The sequence below is a fragment of the Diplotaxodon limnothrissa genome, linkage group LG23 (assembly GCF_057381915.1).
Source record: "Diplotaxodon limnothrissa isolate DT_005_m linkage group LG23, D_limnothrissa_male_GT1.1, whole genome shotgun sequence".
Classification (NCBI taxonomy): Eukaryota; Metazoa; Chordata; class Actinopteri; order Cichliformes; family Cichlidae; genus Diplotaxodon; species Diplotaxodon limnothrissa.
This window is the reverse complement of record NC_140617.1, coordinates 19,258,659-19,281,918: the sequence shown is the minus strand read 5'-3', so window position 1 is coordinate 19,281,918 and position 23,260 is coordinate 19,258,659. Positions and strand designations below refer to the sequence as shown.

Here is a 23,260-nt window from a genome sequence, read left to right as displayed (position 1 = left end):
GTATCGCACACAAACATACAGAAAGAGAGAGAGAGCTCATTAATTAAAAGGTATCGTAGCATTTAAAGACACATCGCAATATGTTGACACTTTGCCAAGGTCTAGAACAAGACCCAAACTGTGACCCTCAGACGAGAGGAAATTGGGCAGGATGTCTGTGAACACACTGTTAGCCTTTGCAGTAATTTCCATAGCTTAGTACTGCAAAATCAACAGTAAAAAAATGATGTTAGCAGCTTGGTACTGTAATTTGCATGTAATTGTGGGAAAATTCCATGAGATTATATTATTTTACTGTAACTCACCGTACTCATGGAAACAGCTGTAAAATACAGCAAATGTAACAACCCCTCAGTCCACCTAATTCAGAGAACATAATAACAATCACCATACGTCATACTGACACTTTACATGACATGATTACTGCTTTCTCTGATGAGATTTTGACCAAAACACTGAATGTGAAGCGCATACTTCCAGACAACACAGAAGAACCAGGCACTGGATCAGGAATACTAAGAGATGTACTCACATGCTTCTGGCATGAATTTTATGAGCGATGCACCCTAGGTGCAACCGTTAAAGTGCCATTCATTCGCCATGATTTTCCTGCTGAAAAATGGAAGGCAGTTGGGCGAATACTCCTGAAAGGTTACCAAGAATGTCAGTATTTTCCAAATAAACTTGCAATCCCTTTTCTGGAACAAGTGCTTTTCAGTGGTGTTTACAATGATCTTAAAGCACACTTTCTACAGTTTGTCAGCAGCCAAGAATGTGATGTTTTGATGGAAGCAGTAAAAGATTTCTCTGCAGTTGACTTGGATGATCTTGTGGAAGTTCTTGACAGTTATGGCTGTAGAAAAAGAATCACTGCTGAGACTCTTCCTACAATCCTTGATGAAATAGCACACAAAGAGCTTGTCCAAAAAACCAATGTTTGTTATTGACTGCTGGCGGGAGATCATCGACCCCCATATCTCCCTCAGTCCGGAGGGACTGACCAAGTTATTCTCTGAACTGTAACCAACTTCAAAAAAAGTGTGCCAGCTGCTGAAATTTGCTGTGGATTTGACTCCACAACAAAAAGAAGTGAAAAATCATCTCAAAAGATTCATCAGAGAGCTGGATAACATTAAACTTCAGAAATTTATGCGTTTCTGCACCGGATCTGACCTTATAGTAACAAACAGTATTTATGTGGAATTTCAAGATATGACAGAGTTTACAAGAAGACCAGTCGGACACACGTGTGGGAATGTTCTGCAGCTAGCTAACAGCTATGAAAACTTCCCAGATTTTCGTTCTGAATTTAATGCAGTTCTTGAAAGTAATATCTGGGTGATGGACATTGTTTAGACTCTCACAGCAATGCGCTACATTTGAACTGCTCATGCACACTAGAGCATAACTGTAAAGAGATGTTAGGAATATGTATTTTTATGTATTTTGAACTTATACAGTATACTTTTTTTAATTAGAGAGAAGTTTCTCATCTCTGTTAGAAGTCTACTTTTGGCTAATATTTCATTTTCTTTTATCATTTTGAGTTTTACATAATACAGTCACAAAACAAAACGAACAGGTACACTGTTTACTACTATATCCAGAGCTGTCTTCACCAAATCCAAGCTTTCCAGCTGTAAGACAGAAACCTTGAGCAAAAGCATGAAGAAAGATTACTTAAGCTCTATAAACTATAATTAAACTGCTCTTAAACTTTCTTTAATGCACCATGTGTGGTGTGAGAGCTCAGCACAGTCAAATACTTTTGTAAGTAATTAGTAGAAAGACTAATTCATTCAGATGGTATTTTCTTATTAGGTCAGGGCTAAAACTGAACATAGTTATAACGTAAAAGTAATGCTGTTATGCAACACTGTATTGTAAAAGGAATAAGTACAATTTTATACTTTAGCATTTGTCATGTCTGAAAACATTTTGCTTTACAGTATATGCAATTTTTAGTTAAGGTAGGTTAAGGTATCAAAGTTTGGCATTTGTTGTTGATTACAAAGGTTCCATATAAAGTTGGTGAAAATATTTTTTTAAATTCCAGTATTTTCTTAATGTCATATTGTTTCTAAGCATACCTGTTATTCATCCATCAAATTGATTCAAGCTGCTTAAAGGATTCAGTCTGTTTTGAAGACGGTTATTGATTACTGAGATCATAAATAAACACTGTACACTTCAGTGCAGTGGTCAAGTACTGTGATTATTCAGGCATCCTTTTGTAATGCCAAATTGTCATGTTCTCAGATATAGTATTAATCTTAACACCTGAAAAAATGTCTTGTTACTGCCAGAAATTATGCATTTTTATTTGTATGCATGTATGTTCTCAACCATTCACACTTGTTTTTATTTCTATACCATAGATGACACTGAAGGAATATGTGATACCACAATAGCCAGTGTTCATGGTCTTTACAGTAAGTCACTGATGTATACTGATGCATAACAAAACTGGATGAGATCTATAAGTTTGTTTTAAAAGTTGAGTCATTCTTGTTACAGGGCAGCTTATATGGTTATGCGTTTTAGCCATGTTATTGGCATTGGCAAGAACAGGTTTCTTGTAAACTTTTTCCAATAAAATGTTACTGTACACAGTACATTTGTATTGTTGTTTTGAATATGTTCATCAAACTCCATATCTATTTGAACATGCCAGAATTCAAGAGACTGCCACACATGAGCTCAGTAACATGGAAGAATACCATTTATTTTTAATTTCAAACATTTCATAAAGATACACAAATATAAATGTAAAACATGTTGCACTTAATGGGACAATAACTTGGTTCCACTTGCAGGAACTGTTTTGTTGCATTGTTGATGGGATACTACAAATAAAAGTCAAAATATTTTTGGTATGTTTCTTATAATTTTAGGATTCATATCATGAAGGAGCCTTGTATACAACAGCTAACACTGAATCAGTATAGCAATGATTCATGGTCATTTTACATGAAAACCAGCTAAAATATCTTACAACTAACAGAAGTGAAATACATTAATAATTAAGTGATGGATCTTCATATGGGTAAATGATTATAATAGCTTTGCTTTAATATAATTGCACTAAAAGCTCCCCAAAAGGCATAACAACTTTAAATATTAACAATGATACGTTTATAGAAACATGCTGTTGTCAAGACCTAGAATTGTTAATGCTACTATGGTTTGCTGAAACATACCGCAGACAACCCGGGCACTTAGCATATCATATGCTGGTGCCTGGGTTTCCAGCCATGAATATTAAGAGTAAAGGTTGATACAGAAAACAATGAGCAGGGAGCTGGTCAGTTTATATTTTATATACTATGCACATGTCTGGCAACAAAACACAGAAATTTATATTGCAATTTACTGGTAGGCAGGTTTACACCACTTATGATTCAATCAAAAATATAACATTTGTAAATGCAGTTTAATGTATGGCCTTTTAAAAGGATTGACATGTGTTTCATAACTGATTGATAATATCACAATATTCAGCTTTTTCAAGTAATATATAAAGAGCCATTTGGCCCTCTGCAGCTGTACTGATGTCTTCTCAACCATCGAGCTCATCTCAGTTTCACACCTTGAGGGTCAACCAATTTGATTATGCATCTTACAGTATCTTGTGACACGACAAATCCATGTTGAATTGCACTAAGATGTAGCCAACAATAACCTTGCATCTGTCCATTTGTCATGATCTCTTGTTGGACAAAGGCAAGCACTTCCTCCAAGTTTGATTGATTCTTCCTTCTAAAAAGCCCAACTCTTTTACAAATTCTCTTTAGAGTTCGAACACTTATAATTGTCTGATGACTATGTGCTAAAATTGAAAGTATTTCTTTGTTACTGAAAGAAAGTCTGAAATTAAGTCTTATTAAGTCATCCAAATCTGACATGTCAGCCACTGTTTCTCTCACTTTGAGAGGTGAAATTTTTGCAGAAGTCCTAGTTTTCTTTTTGACAGTGGTTGCTTGCTTTTGCAGAAATTGAAGAGGGCAATTCGGTCTCCGTACGAGGGAATGTAGTTTGCCAAAGTTGTGTCATCCATCAGCGCTATGACGTCACAGTCAATCTGCACACAGGAAGAAAGAAAAGACAGTCATTTTCTGCAACATTTACACTGCAAAGCAATATTACAGTTAAGCCTCTTAGGTCACCGCTAATGCCAGTAGGAGAGTACTGACTGTAGTTATCAGAAAAGCTATCTATTTTATGCAGGGCGAAACACAATAATGAAAGAAGCAAACTAAGGCATAGCCTTTCAGTAAATAATAAATCCTCTTCTGTATTTAAAAAAAGCAGGACTTGATTGGTTATGATGTAGGTAGTACGTCTTCTAAGGATGTTCTACGACACTGTGGTGGCGTCTGCTGTCTTTTATGTTGTGGTCTGCTGGAGTGGTGGAATAGCAGAGAGGGACAGGGGGAAACTTAACAAATTGGTCGGGAGGGCCAGCTTTAGCGGTCTGCTAAAGTCCACTGAGCAGACTGGGGAGGAGAGGATGTTGTCTAAGCTAACATCCACCATGGACAACACCTCCACGCTCTCTGCATGAGACTGTACGACCACTGAGCAGCTCGATCAGCAGTAGACATTTGTGTACACGCTTGTGTACATATCTCTGTACATTTTTATCTGTACATATGAATGTTACTTATGTATGTAAGACTATAACGCAGAGTCATAAATACACAGTCCATTTAGTCATTTAAGCAAAGGTATTACACATAGAACACAAAGTAACATTGTAAATCACTCTTTGGCACAATATCGGGATTATTTCGTTATTTATTTATTTATTTTTGTGTTTATGCGAACAATATGCCTGATTTGCGACTTTCTGCACTTCTATTGGTTGTGCGAACAAACGTCACGTCACTCCGAGGTCAAAGTTCAACCCGGCAGCGCTCCTCAGCCAGCACTTTTATATATAGGAGAAAGATGATGTCATTCTGACATTAAAAACAGTTTGCTCATTTCTTCCGACACTGTACCACTAACGTATACACAGTTACATGCACAACATTAGTTTGTGTTAGCTAACATGTTGTGAGGGGATCGTCAGTCGGCCACCGTCAGAACAACAACTGGGGCTGTGTCGGTGGCTGTGTATGAACGCCACCCATTTTTCTGAGTGAAATATCCGCATAAACATTCATTACAGCTTCTCTCCTCCGCTGTACTAAGTGTAACTTACTTGTACACATCAAATATATCAGTGATATTGGCAGGCGGCTAGCATCTGTAACACAGCTCCGCTTAACTGCCTTGAAAAACTCTGAAATAGTAGAACAATAAAATAAAATGCAAAAAACCCCATCTGGGATGATCCTGCGATCAACAACAGTTAAAACGTCAATTCACCTAGTATACTGTAACATCGTGAAACACGTTCATTCCTATATAACATTATAAGCTAACAAGCATGCTAACAGCTAACCGTAACTGTACCGTAACTGTTTTCCTGTAAAAATAGGAGACACCAAACTATCGCTCTTTTTGTTACTCACCTTCTGCTCTTCCATTAATAAAATAGCATCTTCGGGGACCCCTCGGCCACGCAAAAAGTCACTTATATCCACCATATTTAGTGAATTAGTTCTCCACCTGCCAAACTGGACACATCGCTGTCACTGAAGCTCAAAATTCTGAGATTAAAGTCAGAATTCTGACTTTAATCTCAGAATTCTGAGAATAAAGTCAGAAATTTTTTTTCTTCCAGTGGCCCTAATCCTCTTCCGTACAAAATACTTTCTAACCTATGCACAATATAATTCTGGGGTGCAGTTCTCTACAAATGAAGCCTTCTGATAGTTAGAACTGTTATCTGATGTCTGGGGAATGAAGAGCTTTGTTGCATGTGAAAAATATGTTTTAATTGCATTTTAATTACTGTTTTTCAATCAGAAATAACTCAAATATAAACTAAAAAGTAAATTAATAGTGTACTTGTAAGGTTAGTATTATGATAGAGTCGAGTATATTTTAACTATACTCTTGTAGACATTATGACATTATGCTAGTACATTTATGGTGAATGAATGGCAGAAAATGTTCTGAAAGTGGCAGGACAGTTGTCAGCTCCACAAGAAAGCCTATAGTTTGCTACATGTTTGTGGCTTTTAACATGCAAACTGAACAATATAAATTTGCGTGCACGGAAGCCACAAAATTTACAAATACACATAGTTGCAAAAAGTTCAGTGACCAATTACCTTTCCTAAATGACATATGCAATGCAAAAAATAAAAAAAAATAAGAGTATTGTCAATAGGGACCAATTCTCAGTTATTAAATGATCAAAATTATTCACAAAAGGCTTCAATAAACAGAAAATATGTGCTGACAAGAGAGCAGTGCACAAAAATGAAAAGATATTTGAGCTCGACGCTTTAATGGGTTTAGCCTGACTTAGTCAGCACTCCGCACCGTACAGGTAGTACAAGCACACCTGAAAACACTGACCAGCTAACAGCTTTAAGCATTTGGGGGCAACCTCGGTAGTTCACCGATTCACCTGTTGTAAACGTCCAAGTTTCTATCAAGACTCATTGCACTGATTAGAATATACTGGACATTCAAAGCTAAGATTCAGCGCACTGTGTTAGAGGCTGGGATTTGATGAATTCATCATATATACAACCTTTGATCATCACTTACGTCCAGTTGAGAATGAATCTGTGCCCTCACATATTAAATGAACTGAAATCAGTAGTGTGATCTCCAGTCTTGATATAAGGAATGAGAGAACTGACAGCTGTTATTTCAATTAGCCTGTCTCAGTTGTTTTAACTCTAAGTATCACAAAGTAATGTGGTAACATCTGGACTGACGAGTTTACTGTCAGCATTTTAATCGCTAGTTTAAAGGCTGTAGGTTGCAGCCATTGCTCTAACACTGTATAAATGAAACAGGGCCCAGTGCTGGTTCTAATAGTCTGAGCTGCTTCAAGCTTTATTTGTGAAGAGCACAGCAGTTTACAAAACACGTAGCTAGCTCGTACAGCTGCGACGTAAGATTTTCACACTGCAAATTCCTTGTAGCTTGACAAGATTTATTGTCTTAATTTTAGCCAGATTATCTTGTCCATCTTGTTTTGAACATTACAAGCTAGTTTCCAGTCTCATGTGTTAGATGATTAGACTTGTTTCAAGTATATATTACTTTTTTTCCTTATTTAGTCTGTATATCTAAAAATGAACCATTTTACATTTATTTCAAGCAAAAAATAGCTTTTAGATAGAGTGTAAAACAAAAATTATCTCAAAATAAGAAACATTCACCTTTTTCCTTGAAATAAGAAAGTCACTCATTGGAAGGTATTTATTTCAGGTTTTTAAAGAAAGGACATCTTCAAGGTTATATTTTGTCATAACATAGACACTGTTTCTGAAATTGACTGGGTAATATGACGTAAAATCAAGTAGGTCTTCAACATCAGTCAGTTCAGTTGCTTGGGCAAGGTTGGGAATTGCAATTTCATAGGCAAGAAAGTCTTTGTTGAAACCCAAGGTTTCATACACCTGGTATTCAAAACAATAAAGTACACTATTAACAATAAAAATGTTTTTTACAAGTCCAAAGATAGGGTTTAAACCATTTGCTGAAATGAGTATAAGAGACCTGTCACAGATGTATTTGTTTCCATGTAAAATAAGCCACTTTACTCTAACGGCATGATGTATAGCATCTTCAATCCCCAAAAAATCTACAACCTTTGATTGCAAATGGTCCATATTAGCAACCTCTGATACAGGACCTAGTTCTTTCTCATTTACAAATATCGGATGCTCAGTTCCTGCTTCACTTTGGCAACACTCCAGCAGCTGATTGTGGTTTACAAGAGACTTGCACACATTCTTAAAGTTTAATTTGGATGACCATTGTTTAAAAAAACTGTGTTTAGACTCGAATCTCATGCACATATGACGTATTACAGGTCCCAGGGCAATAATTTGAGAGGGAAGATGCAGCATGTAATGTTGCTTTGGTATTACATTTTTTTCTGGGAATAGTTGCCTGAATTGTTTAAGATGATCTTCTATCATTTTTTTTAGTTTGGACACAGTTTGTAAAGACACAACTGGGGCAAAAAGTATTTTAACAATTTCAATTAAATCCAAAATAAACTGGATAAAGGGATTTTTCTCTACAACACTGTACAATAAGAATGGCAAAATCTTGATCAATATAAGCATTTGTCCAGAGGATTGTTTGAGTCTGTTGTCACTTGAAGCTAAAGTAGCAATACTAATTGGTGAAGGCTTGTCACGTATGTCCACTGATGAAAAAGGAAAGTTCTGCATGGCAGAATTAAACAAGTCCAATTCCAAATTTCCAGATAAAACAAGGTATTTCAACACACACTTAATTTCCATTGGTGCCACTCCTTCAAGAATTACATGCATAATATCCTGTGGCATCTGCTCTATGAGATTAAAACCTGGGAAATCAACTAATTTGCTTTGTCTATTTATGCCAAAAGTCGTTTTGAGCGAGGATTTCAAAAATTCGGTAGTTGCCCTTTCTATTTCAATGCACTGCCTAATGTGTCCGTCCAATGTCCGTCTGGTGAAACTATGTTCATTGAAATTTTCTTGCATTTCATCAAAAGTACACTCACAATGACGACATTTGCTATACGCAAAACCAACTCCTTCCTTAAATCCTGCAAGCTCATGCTGGGCAAGAGTGTCTCCACACACAGCAACAACTGCTCCGTTTAAATAAAATTCCCCATTGACAGTGTTAATCATAACACCATCGTACAGTAACTTCAAGTCCTCATTGATTCTCCGCAGTATTATATCTACCCCACACTCATCTATGTCCCTAGACTTTGCGATTGCGAGAAGTCTGATGGAAGCCAACTTTGATCTAAACTTAGGGTCTATGTTGCCTAAGGTGTAATAAAACATTAGTAGTTTATTTACACTCGCACGTGACCCTAGGGGGTTACACATTTCTATCTCATCAGAATAGAGTATCAGTTGTAAAGCAGAGTTCTTCTTTGAAAACAGTGGGTGGGTTTTGAAAATAATTCCATCATTAATGTCATACAAAAAACTGGCGTTGGGGCAACTCTGAGGTCCAGCACTGAGCATGTCAAATAGTCTTGAATTGGATAATAGCTGTTTCAAACTTTCAATCAAAGGAATGTAGTAGAAAGACTTGTTTTTGATTGCAAGAACTCTCGATTCTCCCTTTTTAACTCTACAGGCATAATTGGAAATGATGATCTCCTCAGGTGTGACAGGGTTGAAATGCATCTGTGTTACACGGTCCTGTAGGTTTGAAGCTGCACATATGGGAAAGGGATCCTGAAAGTTGTCCAGTGTTGAAAGAACTTCTTGTTGTAAAGGTCCATTGCTGTCAGGTTGCCTTTCAAGGATGATCTTTATTTTTCCCCTCAAGGACGTCAGAAGAGCTGTTTGATACTGTTGGACACCAAGGACAATGTTGTTGACATTCCTCTGATGGGGGGGGGGGAAAAAACACATCAGAGACATGAAAATGTAAATAGAAAATATAACAGAAGCAAAATGCAACTCTATTTCTTTAGCTCAAATTAATGAGCCACTGAATGTTGTAATTTACCAGTGGAGCAGTAGAAGAAGAAATCAGCCAATAATTGGCATTGTTTTGCATGACATGCCACATGCATGACTCACGTGGCACAAACACATTGCACCGAGCAAGATGGAGGAGCATGAAAGGTTACAACAGAAAAAGTGAACAAATGATTACCTCATTTTTTTTAAATGTAATTCTACTTCATTTGTCTTTTATGCCTAAAAGTGAACACATTTTACACTGTTAAGCCTATTTTAAACTGTTGAGTGTGCCCAGAGTTACATACATTGCAGTGAACTGCACAACTCTTGTGCTTAACTTCTTCGTAATGTACATTTGTTCTTAATAACTTATATAGGTGAAAGTAATAGCTGAATAAAACCAGCGATGAAAAACAATCAATTAATTGCAAAGATAGTGGACAGATTATGAAAAAAAAATCATTAGTTGCAGCCTTACGTTGAACCAGACTTATTAACAAGTTAACAATGACACCCCCATAATATCAGATGAAGCAGTACCTGTGATAGGTGGCATTGCTCTCGCACACCAATAGCAAATGCAGCTGCACATCTGGCAAGATCAACAGTTTCTCTTTTACCCTACAGGACAAAAAGAAAAACAATTGTGTAAGAAAAATGACTCACTCAGAATGTGTTTCAAATTCCACCAGATGCAAAACAAAACAAAGAAATATTCCAAACTGTTGTACATTTTTGCTATTAAAAGATTCATACTACAATGGATAGCTAATGAAGCTGCAAATGTTATGAACAATTTAAGAGTTATTTAATGAAACTTAACCAATCTTTATGGAATCTACTCTGAAGTTAACTGAAAGAAAAATTTGAAAGCTGCTTGGTTCATGGAGCATCTAACAACAAACAAGGCAGGTACACAACACTGGTAAATAAGTTTATTTATTATGTTTAAGTATGGTAACTAAGCCTACATTGTTGTGCAAGCCTGAATTTCAGCGGATTCATGCATTTGAAATTCAGCACTGGCCTTCATACCTATTAAAATATTCTAATCAAGTAGTTTATCTTAGAAAACACATAACTTTAAAACTATAATCTTCACTTGAACTGAGTACATTTTCTCTAGTTAGGCTTTACTACGGTTTTACTAAAGCTGAATTGGGGTAACTGTGCTTGGTTAAGGTTAAACAACACACATACATTTAAAAATTCGCGCGCGTACACACAGAAACACATAAAGTACATTACCTGATTCTGACGAGGTGTTTGAAGCTCAGCTGCGTCTTGCTCCATCACGTTCTGACTTTCCTGTCGCTCCTCCTCCAACACCTCCGATGTTACTGGGGGGTCTAGTGGTGGTGGCTCTACTTCAGTGCCATTGCCATTGCTAACAGTTTGTCTGGGTTCGGCAGTATAGTCGGCAAAAATGGCTGTACCAAAATTTTCGCCTCCTAATACATTTGCATCGGATGAAGCTGTCAGCCATCCTGTAGGCGGGTTCCCAGTGGCGATGTATTGTGGATGTGTGCGTCTGAGATGGTGGTAAAACGAGTTGAAAACACGGTAATCCTCGGCGCATCCATCGACTCCACAAATGACACGGAAATCTGGACTGCGACTGTGTGCAGTATTAATGTGACTTAAGAGAGACTTCAATGTTAACGCCACAAAGACGAAGCAAATCACACACCTCCAACAGGCCATTGTATTAGACTAAAGTCAAGCAGAAAATATGTTGCAGTGTGGAGCTGTTGCCGCGCTAGTTTGGGAAATACCAAGTTCATGGGGGGAGGGGGGTATTACAAACTGGAGCTGTAAAAACAAAAAATGGTCACAAATAAGGTAAAATGAAATAACACCTATAAGAGTTTATTTTAAATCAATGAAGAAGAAATTTACCTATCATACTGACTGTGTTTTATGAACGTACAAACCACTAAATTGTATACAGAAGCAAAAATTGAGATGTGCACCCCCCTTCGTGTTCCATGTTAGTTGTTACCCAACTCCGTTTGAATTTGGAGTCACAGGAATCTTCTGCACCTGAGCATTGAAAGAAAAACTGTAAGAGAAAACTTCGTCAAGAAAGAGAGGTAAGCAATTTTAATTTTTCGAATGTAAGTAGTGTGTAGTCTAATCACTGTTTTAAAGTCAAGCGGACAGAATAATAAATTTAATTTGAGCGCGGGAAGGAGTAATGTAGCATGCTAACAGATGCTAGCGTTAGCTTAGCAGCCCTCTCATGTGGTTCAGAGAACATTATTTAGTGAAGTATCTACTGTAATGTTGTGAGAATTCCTAGCTATGCTATTTATAAGGGGCAGTATTAGCCGTTTGTATTAACTTAAGTTAATAGGCACACTGAGAATTTCTTTCAATTAGCAAGAGAGCTAATTAACCACATTCAGGGTTTTCCAATTGTCTTTGACTGATTTACTAGCTGCTTGAATTCCCTCACAAGGTGTGGGTTTAAATTAATATTTTGATATTAATTGGATTTATTAAAGTGGGCTCAAAACAGTGTTATTCAGGAATCAGGCTGGTTGGTAAAACAAGTAGCGCTGTGTATCGATTCAAAATTGAAACAGAAGATGGCAGCACTGTATGTACAAGGATGCCAGCTGCCGTTAAACCCCGAAGAAGAAGAAGAAGCTGTATCCCAGAATTCATAGCGCGGCCTAGCTCAGTTTCCAACAATGGCGGCAGCTAGTTAGTTTTAAAATTTCTCTTATTACTCTTTCTAGGTCACAAAATAAACGTTTAACATATTTTCAGGCGAGAATGTAGCCGTGTAAACTTCAAATATCTGGACAGTTTATCAAGACACCACATATTTTCAAAAGCGCTCCGACGTTTTCGGAGACGTCTGTTACCCACTAGCTCGATAGCTAGCCGGGGTTTAACGCTCACTAGAGCCGTGAGAACACCGGACTCCGGGCGAACCATTTTCAAAACCACCGCCGTCTTTCACTACTCAGGTGAAACATGATATATAAGTCACTTAAATAACTTAAAAATGTTATTGTTTGGCTTTTTTCAGTATTTTATTTGTTCCTGAGTAAATCGGTTTGGCTGAGATTAAAGTTATAGTTTTTACACAGCTGAATAAACGTCAAGCAGACAACTGATTATTAGAAGTGTGAGATGCTCGAGAATATACTCCGGTGTCCTTTTATATTTTAGATAGCAATGAGCAATCTGCAAATTTCTTTAAAATGTAATAAACTATCATCTTGCCTTTATTTTTAGTTAGCACATACCTTAAACACTTAAAGCTATAAGCTAATGATCGTTATGTATATATGCTGGTGCAATAAGCTGTACATTTTACGTCCAATGGATGCATGATCTGGCAGCCCTAGTCAGCATAATCTTATTGATGAAATTCAATGACACAAATCTGGGTGAGTAAAAGTTCACCGGGCAATATTGTATAACCCTTTCAGACCTCAGCCGGGCTGTCTGGACATTTCTTTTCTATAATAGCTTTAAAAAGGGTAAAAATGTTGAACAATCAAAACGATTCTTTGACATGAATCAATTTGATTCTCATGGGACTCAATTAAGATTCAACTTTTCAAATGTTTTTAACATAACACTAATTGTAAACATTTGTCTTGCAGGTGACAATGGAGAAGCTGGATGATGTAACAGTATCTGTCCTTAAAGGTTATATTTGATAATATATTTGTGTGTGTATATATATATATATAAATAAAAACAGTTTTGTTTGTGCAGTTATGTGCTTGCACAGTTTAACTGGTGTTTGTCTTTTTGTTAGCTGCAAGCATTGACGAGCGCATGCTTTTAACATTGACCCGTGATGATCTGAGGGACCTTTTTTCTGGGCCTGAGCACTTTCTCAGAAGAAAACATGTGTGGTCAATAATTCATCCTGAGGTATTATGTAAAAAATATTTAGTTCAACTAATCTCCAGAAAGTATGCTTTTATTTTAGCAGTACTTGACATTTTTATTTTCTCACCCTAAACCAGGAAGACCATCCGCTACCACAGAAACCTGAAACAACTTCTTCACCCAGGGTAGTTGCAACAGGCCCTCCAACTGCTGATGCTAATGTAAGCCAGCTGAAAACCTTGCAGCTCCCCAGTCCTCCGGAATATGTTCTGTACACCGACAGTGAGTTGGAGCAATGCCGAAAGAGTTACCTGGAGTTGGCCTGCTCCGGCAGGGAACAGGCATGCGTCATGTCAAAAGAACTAAGATGCAGATTGGTGAGAAATACAATCACAAGTATGGTGTCCCTTTTGAGAGCAAGCCAAGGCCAAATGGAGCGATACCCCTCTAAGACCGAAATCACTGCAATGGCTAAAAAAGTTGTGGAATATTATCCTATGCTGCAGGATAATGATGCAAGCGTAAAACACGTAAGTTCTTGTATTTGTGTCTCATATATAAATCATTTTGTTTTGTTCAGGGGACATGATATATATGTATTTTCACCAGGAGAGCATTAATGCCAAGTTACAAAAAAGGCTGCAAAATATGAAAACCCCAGTAAAAAGGCAAGGACCAACACCGGAGAGGGGACGGCCCAAGAGAAGGCTCACTGACCTCTACCCAAGGGATGAAGAAGCTGATGATGAAGATGCTGATCGCAGTTCTTCCAGTGGTGCATCTACTCTGTTATCACCTGTCAGAAATTCTGACAATGCCTCCACTTCATGTGAGTACATACTAGTAATTTTGTAAAATGGTTATCAACACACAGCCAGTAGTAGCTAATGTTTTGTGGAAGTCTACTTCAGTAACAATGAAAAACCAAAATGCTCTTGTACTTCTCTCTATCTTAGCTGACAAGGATAGTCGGCAAATACAAGCAAGACATTACAAAACATTACAAGAAATGTGTAAGAAGGCAAAACCAAACCAAGAAGATGTGTCCCAGCTATTACCGTGTGTTCACACCGAACGCGATGGGCGCGTGAAAAAATCCCCAAACGCCCCTAACTTGACGCCTGCACATTCGCAACCTCTACGCGTGTCCAAGAAAAATCCCTCGCGCCCCAAAATATCATATTTTAACGCGCGTGAACTGGAAATGTGTCAGCTGCCGTTAAACCCCGAAGAAGAAGAAGAAGAAGCAGCAGCTGTGTCCCAGAATTCATAGCGCGGCCCAGCGCAGTTTCCAACAATGGCGGCAGCTAGTTAGGTTTAATGTTACTCTTATTATTCTTTCTGGGTCACAAAATAAACGTTTAACATATTTTCAGGCGAGAATGTAGCTGTGTAAACCTCAAATATCTGCTCAGTTTATCAGGACACCACATATTTTCAAAAGCGCTCCGACGTTTTCGGAGATGTCTGTTACCCACTAGCTCGATAGCTAGCCGGGGGCTAGGTCACTAGCGCAGTGAGAACACCGGACTCAGTTTGTCTGAGATTAAAGTTATAGTTTTTACACAGCTGAATAAACGTCAAGCAGACAGCTGATTATCAGAAGTGTGAGATGCTCCAGAATTTACTCCGGTGTCCTGTTATATTTTAGATAGCAAGGAGTTTATTAAACTTCACCCAAACAATCTGCAAATTTCATTAAAATTAAATCATTAAAATAGACCTCGAGTTTGAAGCCAGAAGATCCTTCATTGACTCAGACACCATGAAAGAGGAGAACAGAGCTCGCCTCATCTTGGATGCATATCCATGCTTTAAAGAATTGCATCATGTAAGTTTTTGGAAGAGTTAATAAATAATCACTTTAATTTCAAATATATTTGGTGTGGTAGTAAAGTTATTTTGATTTTATTTGTTTACTTATTTTTTTAAACCTATTGTAGGCGTTGGGTGAGCTTCGCAGAATTTTGGATCCCCACAACAACAAGTTCATCAGTCAAGTAAAACTGAGATGGGAAGAATTCTGCTCCAGGGTAGAGTTCTACGGTGTGTCAAAGAAGGCAATGAATCCACCAATGACCATGGACAAAAGTAAGTTTTACCATTTGAATACAAAGTTCTCATCCTTTAAAATTTATGTTTATGAAGGTTTGTTTCTGCTTTGTCCAGCTGAAGCCCACCTTGCACTGATGAAGGCTCTTCCAACCCTCTTTCCCACACCTGCCCATCCACCAAAAAAGATGGGGAATGCTTCTGAAGCATTTCTACATGTCCTGAAAGTAAGTTTTATAAAATTTGCTTATAAAGATCTACAGAAAATTTGGCAAACAAAATATTTCGGTCAAACATGACTCAAAAATGCTTTTTCAGTTTCAGCCGAAAGACTTAAATCTATAATTTATTGTTTTCATTAATTTATAACGTATTTAATGTACACGAGTGTGGTCACATAAGGAGTCGCTTGACACTGATAAACCATAAGTCAAAACTACTATAAAATGTGTGTAACCAACAAAGAACAAGATAATGACATCTCCAACGTTATGACCAAATCCCAGCAAAAAAACATACAATTAACATAAGATGTTGACTGTCATGTCTTTTGTGTCTTGCAGCCTACAGAAGATCCAGATGCTGTCCTCCAGAAACGAAGCTTGTCATGTCCAGTAGTGATGTTCGATGGCTGCAAGTGTGTCATTGCTGTTGGTAATTTACCAGTTACAACATTTGACAAAGAAAAAATTGGTGAGGCTATGATATATGTGATGGCATACTTTTATGCACTTCATCTGACTTACCCCAAATGCGTGGCAACCCTGCTGTCTGTCATTCAGACAGAAGTTCTCCAGGATGCCATTCATGAGCATGACACTACATCATCTTACAGAAAAGCCCTGGCAGAATGGCATGCATTTATTGGAAAGCAGTGTGTAAATTTCAGATAAGATTAGGAGAGGGCACTTCTGTTTTGTTTTTGTTTGTTTTTTTCAATCTGGGTCTTATTTCTAAAATGGAAAATGTTCATTTACTCACCCAGACAAGTTTTGTGGTATTTGGTGTCATTCGGAAGAAATTTGAATCTTTGTGGTCTTCCTATGTCACTCGTCAATTTTAATGGGGCAATGGCGAAACCTCTAAGGCTGTTGAAATGTTGAAACCACTTAAACAAACTCATAATGTTGGACCTGTACTGTTCAATTGTATCTTTATTATCTGCAGGTTATTGTTAAAGTGGACAAATAAAGATGGACACTTTTACTCTGTTTCAGTTTTGTTTTGTCCTTAATCAGCAATATAATCTTAAAGTAGTGTTTAGCTAAATTTAAAAAGAAGAAATATCTTTAAAATGATTTAATGTACTAGTTTTTAGATTATTTGCCTTGATTTGTTTGTTAGAATAAGTGTTTTATGCCTATTTTCAGATTTAATTTCTTCAACATTTTACTTAGAACAAGTGGTTAAAGCTTATTTTAGGTTTCAAGCCATGATTGGTTGCCTGGAATAAGTGTAAAAGACTTATTTTTAGCTTTATTATCTTTATTTGTGGCCTACAATCAGTGGTTAAAGCTTATTTTAAGTTTCAATTGTTCTGATTTGTTGCCTGGAATAAGTGTAAAAGACTTATTTTTAGCTTTATTTAAATCTAGATATTGTTCTTATTTCAAGAAATCTTATTAAGAAAAAAACACTTACCCCATGGGCAGATAATTTCACTTGTTTTAAGCAAATCTTCACCAAAAATAAGTGTATTTTTCTAGTATTAAGGAGGTGGGTTTGTGTCTGCAGTTTATTAAAGTGAAATTCAAAAAAGGTTTTTGAAATGAAGTTTATTAAAGTGGAAATCGAAAAAGATTTTTGAAATGAAGTTTATTAAAGTGCAATTCGAAATTGTTTTTTTTTAATTAAGTTTATTAAAGTGGAATTCGAAAATTGTTTTTTGAAATGAAGATTTAAAAAGCATTTTAAAAATCAGTTTATTAAATTGGAATTCAAAAATGAATTTACAAATGCAGATTTTATTCTACAATTCATTATTTAAGGACAGTAGCGTTAACTGAACTTCAAAACAGAGCTACCTAGATCACTTAAATTACACAATTGAAAGCATATATGTATGTTTGTGTATTTATACACAGGCACTCATATACATTCAAATAATTTAAAAAAATGTTCATTTACCTGTTACTACCACACACCAAACCGGTCATTGGTACTTCCTGGTTTGTGTAGCGACTAGGTAACAAAAGTTCAACACTGCCCCTAGCATCCTGGAGCACTTCTGTTGTGTTTTAACCTGTTTTGAACTTTTTATGTGTTTCGAAGTTTGTACGTGCTTCGGGATTTGCACGTGTTTTGGAGTTTGTACGTGCTTTGTCTCTAGGGACCACCGTAAATAGACTTTTATTTATTCACTCCACATAAAATGTAATAAATAAATCATATAATACAAAAACCAACTAGTCAAAGTTCAACTTTTAACTATTTAAATTTTCAGCTCTTTCCTTTTAAACAAATTTAAAGTGAAACAACACAAAACACTGCAAACCACAACACAATTAAATAACACAACACAACACAATTATACCTTTCTAATGTAACGTTGTTGTCCCTGGCTCTCTTTCTTTCTTTCCGCCCCGCTCTGTTCCTGTGCTACTGAGAGTGTAACTACCACCCCTCCCCCCTCTTCCCAGAGCAAAGCACTAGTGATGTGTCGGACGCGAACGAAATTCACACTGAACACGATAGACGCGAACAGAGCGTCAGATTTACATGTAAAGGCAATGGAAAAGCGCGATGACACGCGATTGCGGGTCCCGCGAAAATTCGGAAGCAGATTTGCGTCGTGAAAACGCAAAAATGCAGAAACGCGCGTCAGTGTAGCGCGTCTGGCGCGTTTGACTCACGGAAAAAAACGTGCGTGAGTTTTTGAGTTGCATTTTGTACATATGCGAGTTTCGCGTCTACCGCTCGAGTTGGAAAAATCTGAACTCCAGCGTCAAATCGCGCCACGACAACCAATCAGGAGCCTGGTGACGTGGCTCTGACCTAGGTCAAAGGGGCAGATCCAGCCAAAGCCCTTCATTCTTCAATGGAGGGAAGGCTAATCAATGCCGTAGCAATCAACCCAGAGCTGTACGACACCAGCTGCTTTCTGTACCGAGACAGGAATATAAAGGACCGAGCTTGGAGGAAGATATGTGAAGAGATCGGGCAACCTGGTAAGTTCATTCATTTCTCTTTTGAAAGTTTTCACTGACCCGGGGAAGCCGCACAAAAGCTAGCAAGCCACCACTATTTTCCCACTGATGTACAAATACCGTTCTGCTTTTATGCATGTTGTCATATAGGAATATATTTTATTGTTTATTAATAAACAGCACAGAGTGGTCCCGCTGTTCATCCGTCACTGCTTCGCTTTTTCGCTGATTTTCTATTGCACAGTACAGCATTGCATTCTGCAGCCTGATTGACAAATCTCCTTTGTGTCGTGTCTCCTGCGCTTGCCAAATTTATCACGTTTGGTTTTGATAACTATCACGTCCAATAGAAAAAACAGCACAAAAACACCCATAACTATGACCTTCATTCGGAAATAGACACCTGCACCGCGAGGGAAAAAGGCGCAAGAAAGTGGCAGGCAGACGAAGACAAAACGCGGCATAATAATACTTTTGCGTTTTGCAATCTACAAAGGTTTGCACTTTGAGAATCGGCTTGTGAGAACTATGACTAATGTTCATGTGTGTGGGGAAAAAAGTGTATAAAGTGTGTGGTGAGGGGCTAGTTATTCTGAGAACCCCTGCAATAAATGAGGGACCACTGTATATACTTTCTCTATGATTATTGTTCTCAATCTGTTAACATTTAATACTGTATTGATAGAGCTAACTGATTCTGCAGCAGAGCATCGCCTGTTGCTTCTCCTGGCTCCCCAGTCCCTGAGCTCCTGCTGCTGCACCCACAAGTATGTACAGCAAGCACTGATAGCTTTTTACTCTGTGGGATTCCCTTGTGATCACCTTTACTAAAAAATCTACAACCAATCTGATTGTATCCTGTTTTGATTTTTTGATTTCATGTTGAAATTAAAATCTAGCAGCAGCCTTCTCATTTCTTTGTGTTTTGTGCTGTGTTTTACAGGCCCACAGAGGAGGACAGCTCCGAGGCAGATGAGGGACGGGTCCCAGGACGGTCCATCGGCAGTGGAGCTGGCCACCCTGGTGTCCCTGAAGAGGCCACACCAGTCTCCAATGGAGCATTTCCTCCTCAGCCTTGTTCCTGCTCTGGAGAGCAGCTGGTCCTTTTTATTCCTGTCTCTCTGTAAATACTTATATTTTATATATTTATGTTTAATGTTTTTCTGTGTGAGAATTTTAATATTATTTCAAATAAATTTTTATAATGACTAATGTCTCAGTTCTACTACACAGCAAATGTTGGCACACAACTTGACACATGTAGAATTTATTTCATATTATACTAATGACAAAATATACTAATACAGTGGGATGCAAAAGTTTGGGCAACATTGTTAATAGCCGTCATTTTCCTGTATAAATCTTTGGTTGTTACAATAAAAAATGTCAGTTAAATATATAATACAGGAGACACACACAGTGATACTTGAGAAGTGAAAAGAAGTTTGCTGGATTTACAAAAAGTGTGCAATAATTATTTAAACAAAATCAAGCAGGTGCATAAATTTGGGCACCACAAAAAAAATGGAATAAATCTTTAGTGTATATCAATGTGTGTGTCTCCGATATGATATATGGGGTGCCTTTGTCTGGACGTGCTTCCCACCCAGAGCTCCACAGCAGAGAGGAAAGTTCCAGCGCTCCTGGAATCCCTCTGTGATGGACCGCCAGGCACAGCCATGAAGTCGTCCACTAGACAGTCCCAGATGGCCGTTGCTACCTGGGGGGTGATCTGGCACACCGTGGACACACCGACTCTGAAACTGAACGTGATGGTCCTGAAGGAGTCCCCGGTGACAAGGAACCTGGACAAAATTGTTCAAAATTAGTATTATGTGTACTGCAGTTACAAAATACATTATTCAAATTCCAAAATACTTTTGTGATGTCAGATTTAAATTACAAAACATAAATCTTACATAAAACATTTTGTAATTATAAGGATAATTACATAATATATATTAGATATAATATTAAACAGTCAGTGTTTTCTTTTAACTTTAACATATGGAACCTAATTCGTTGTATGTGTTTGCGCATATACTTTGCCAATAAATGCGATTCTGATTATAAGATATTTCCCTCTGTATGGCACACACGAGTAAATTAAGTAGAAAAAATGTCATGTGTATAGCCTCTTTTAAAATTGTTTTTGGAAACCACAAGAAGAGAAATATGTGGCATTCCCTTATGTCATTTTACATCTTCACTGTCAGTAGACAGTTGTGGACATATTTTGATCTGGCTTTTTTCCCTTAACTCAATAGACCTGACACACATTCTACAAAGACAATTCTCTTCCTCTGCTTCAAGCTCTTTGCTTTAAGCAGCTAAAGGGGAGTTAATTTTCTTCTTCCAACTTAGTGCATTGAAGGTACCGTAATTGTCGGGCTATAAGTCGCTACCTTTTGCACCAGCTTTGAACCCTGCGGCTTTTAGTCAGGTGCGGCTTTTCTATGGATTGTCCATGATTTTTGTCATATCGTAAGACGATTTGTTTTGTTTGTACCACTGTTGTACGGCACTACGTTGCCTGGCGGAAGGGCATGTGATCAGACACACAGTATCGGGGTTCAAGAGTGGTATGTTGGTCACATGTCCATCCGCCAGGCAACATAGTGCCGTACAAGTAGCGCGAAAAACAAACGTCAAAGTAGCGCTACGCGTTCAGCGGGAGGCGTGAATGACGAGCGGCGATAAACTTGCGAAAAGCAAGTTATGCTCAACTCCACCGGTGGATTCTGACAGCGTGGAAAAGTGTGAAAACATCCACGATCACCAACGGATTTCAAAGGGATGGACTGTTGCATGATGGAGAGGAGGACACTGCCACGGCCCTTCTGAGGGTGTTCGACTCCGACACTGACAACGAGGATTTCTTTGGTTTTGAAAGTGACAACGAAGGAAAGAAGCTGAGAGTGGACGACGAAGCCATCCTGAACCTCTTCGTTTCCGACACTGGAGAAGAGGACTTTGGTGGTTTCAGTGCGCAGGAAGATGGCGGTGAATGACTGACTTTTCTTCTTGTTAAAGCCGTGTCGCTGCACCTGAGCCTAAAAGGTAGTCCGAATCTATTTTTCTGGTGTGCTGTAGGTTATTGTTATGTACTACATTTGTTACTCATTTATGAAGCACAGTACATGTTTTGTACTTGTAATTACCGCTACTTGTACATATACCTAAAAAGTTATGCAAATATGTACCATAACTTGTTTTTCAAAATATTAATAAAAGGGGTGTGTCTCCAAACAGCCATCTCTTTCCTGACAATTCCCTTTGTGCATATTCTCTTACATATGATAAGTCAACATTGAAACACCTGCGGCTTTTGATCAGGTGCGGCTAATGTATGTACAAAACAGGATTTTCCCCTGATTTTAGCTTGTGCGGCTAATATTCAGGTGCGCTTTGTAGTCCGGGAAATACGGTATCTTGAAGTTAGTCACTTCAAATCTCACCCTTTCCCCTTATTTTTCAGAGATTACAAGTTCATGTGTGACATTTATTTAAACCACCCTGTAGCTAAAAGTAAAAACAAACACTGTAGAAGCACTTGTGGCTGTGTCCTTATTTTCCACCCTGATTTACGAATAAATCCTTTACAAATCGTACCATGTGGATTCATGGATTTTTTTTTCACATTCTGTCTCTCACAGTTGCAGTGTACCTCTGGTGCAAATTACTGACCTCTGTCATCATTTTAGGTGGGAGAACTTGCACAATCGGTGGCTGACTAAATACTTTTTTGCCCCACTTTATATATGTGGATGTCCAGGTATTTGTGCTCCTCCACCACATCATATCAGTGGGTTCAGTATCTTATACTTTTGTCAAGATAATGCACACTGCAGCCGACAGTTATCAGAAAGAAGCCATAACCAAGTTACATGGATTCTTTTTTTATAACTTCATGTCATATAAACTAGTTATGTTATGTGCAACACTGTCGTGTGCCACTCTGGTTTTATGTTTCAAATTTGTGTAAGACATCCAGAGTACTCTGATGACATTGACAAGGACATCTCCAGTTTACATGGGAAACTATTATTTCATGTTCTTGAGATTACTTATTTACATCACTTTTGAGAAAATGTACATACAGGTCTGATTCAAAACTGCATATCTATTTTTTTAATGCATGTTGAAAGGGCAAAAATATTCCTGAGATACTGTTAACATTATTAAATTTGAAGGCTATTATACAGTGGTATTACTTTAAACTGAGTAAAACGGTATTTTGATAAAAGTTAAGGTCTCCGTTTGTTTCAGAAAGAGCATACTGTCATTTACTTGCTTTTATTATTTATTTATATGCCCTCCGCGGACCATGTCTGCACTGCGTGGGTGATTAGTGGCTCCCCGCACAGTAAGGTCTGCACACAGGGACAAGACGCACTTGGTTACGATCGGATCTTCCCTGGGCACGGGGAGGTGATGAACTGTATGCCACTTTTTCATTGGCATACATTAAGCACAATGTTTTATTGCCTAGGGTGGGGCAGGTCACATACTGGGTGAAGGTGGGCAGTGTGGAGTCCAGCGAGACATGATTAAAGTCCCCTGATATTAGAAGAAGAGCTCTCGGAGATTGCGTTTGCAGTCTGCGGACCACAGAGAGTCACAGGCTGCCTCCACGGATGC

At 37.9% G+C, this 23,260-nt stretch overlaps 2 protein-coding genes and 1 pseudogene across 2 annotated transcripts; 2 read left to right on the top strand and 1 right to left on the bottom strand.

Moving 5' to 3' along the window:
* Positions 1–344: 344 nt before the first annotated feature.
* LOC146607826 (uncharacterized) lies at positions 345–1,356 on the top strand (annotated as a pseudogene).
* Positions 1,357–3,922: 2,566 nt separating this feature from the next.
* Positions 3,923–10,856, bottom strand: LOC146607825 (uncharacterized). The gene is made up of 4 exons (XM_085348624.1): positions 10,812–10,856; positions 10,104–10,184; positions 8,358–9,482; positions 3,923–4,081 (listed from the first exon to the last, which is right to left on the bottom strand). Exons 1-4 carry the CDS (start codon positions 10,854–10,856, stop codon positions 3,923–3,925), a joined length of 1,410 nt encoding a protein of 469 aa, XP_085204750.1.
* Positions 10,857–13,192: 2,336 nt separating this feature from the next.
* LOC146607824 (uncharacterized) lies at positions 13,193–16,366 on the top strand. Its single transcript, XM_085348623.1, has 9 exons — positions 13,193–13,232; positions 13,345–13,463; positions 13,559–13,951; positions 14,031–14,250; positions 14,378–14,482; positions 15,143–15,252; positions 15,365–15,512; positions 15,591–15,700; positions 16,037–16,366. Exons 1-9 carry the CDS (start codon positions 13,193–13,195, stop codon positions 16,364–16,366), a joined length of 1,575 nt encoding a protein of 524 aa, XP_085204749.1.
* The last annotated feature ends 6,894 nt before the right edge of the window (positions 16,367–23,260 follow it).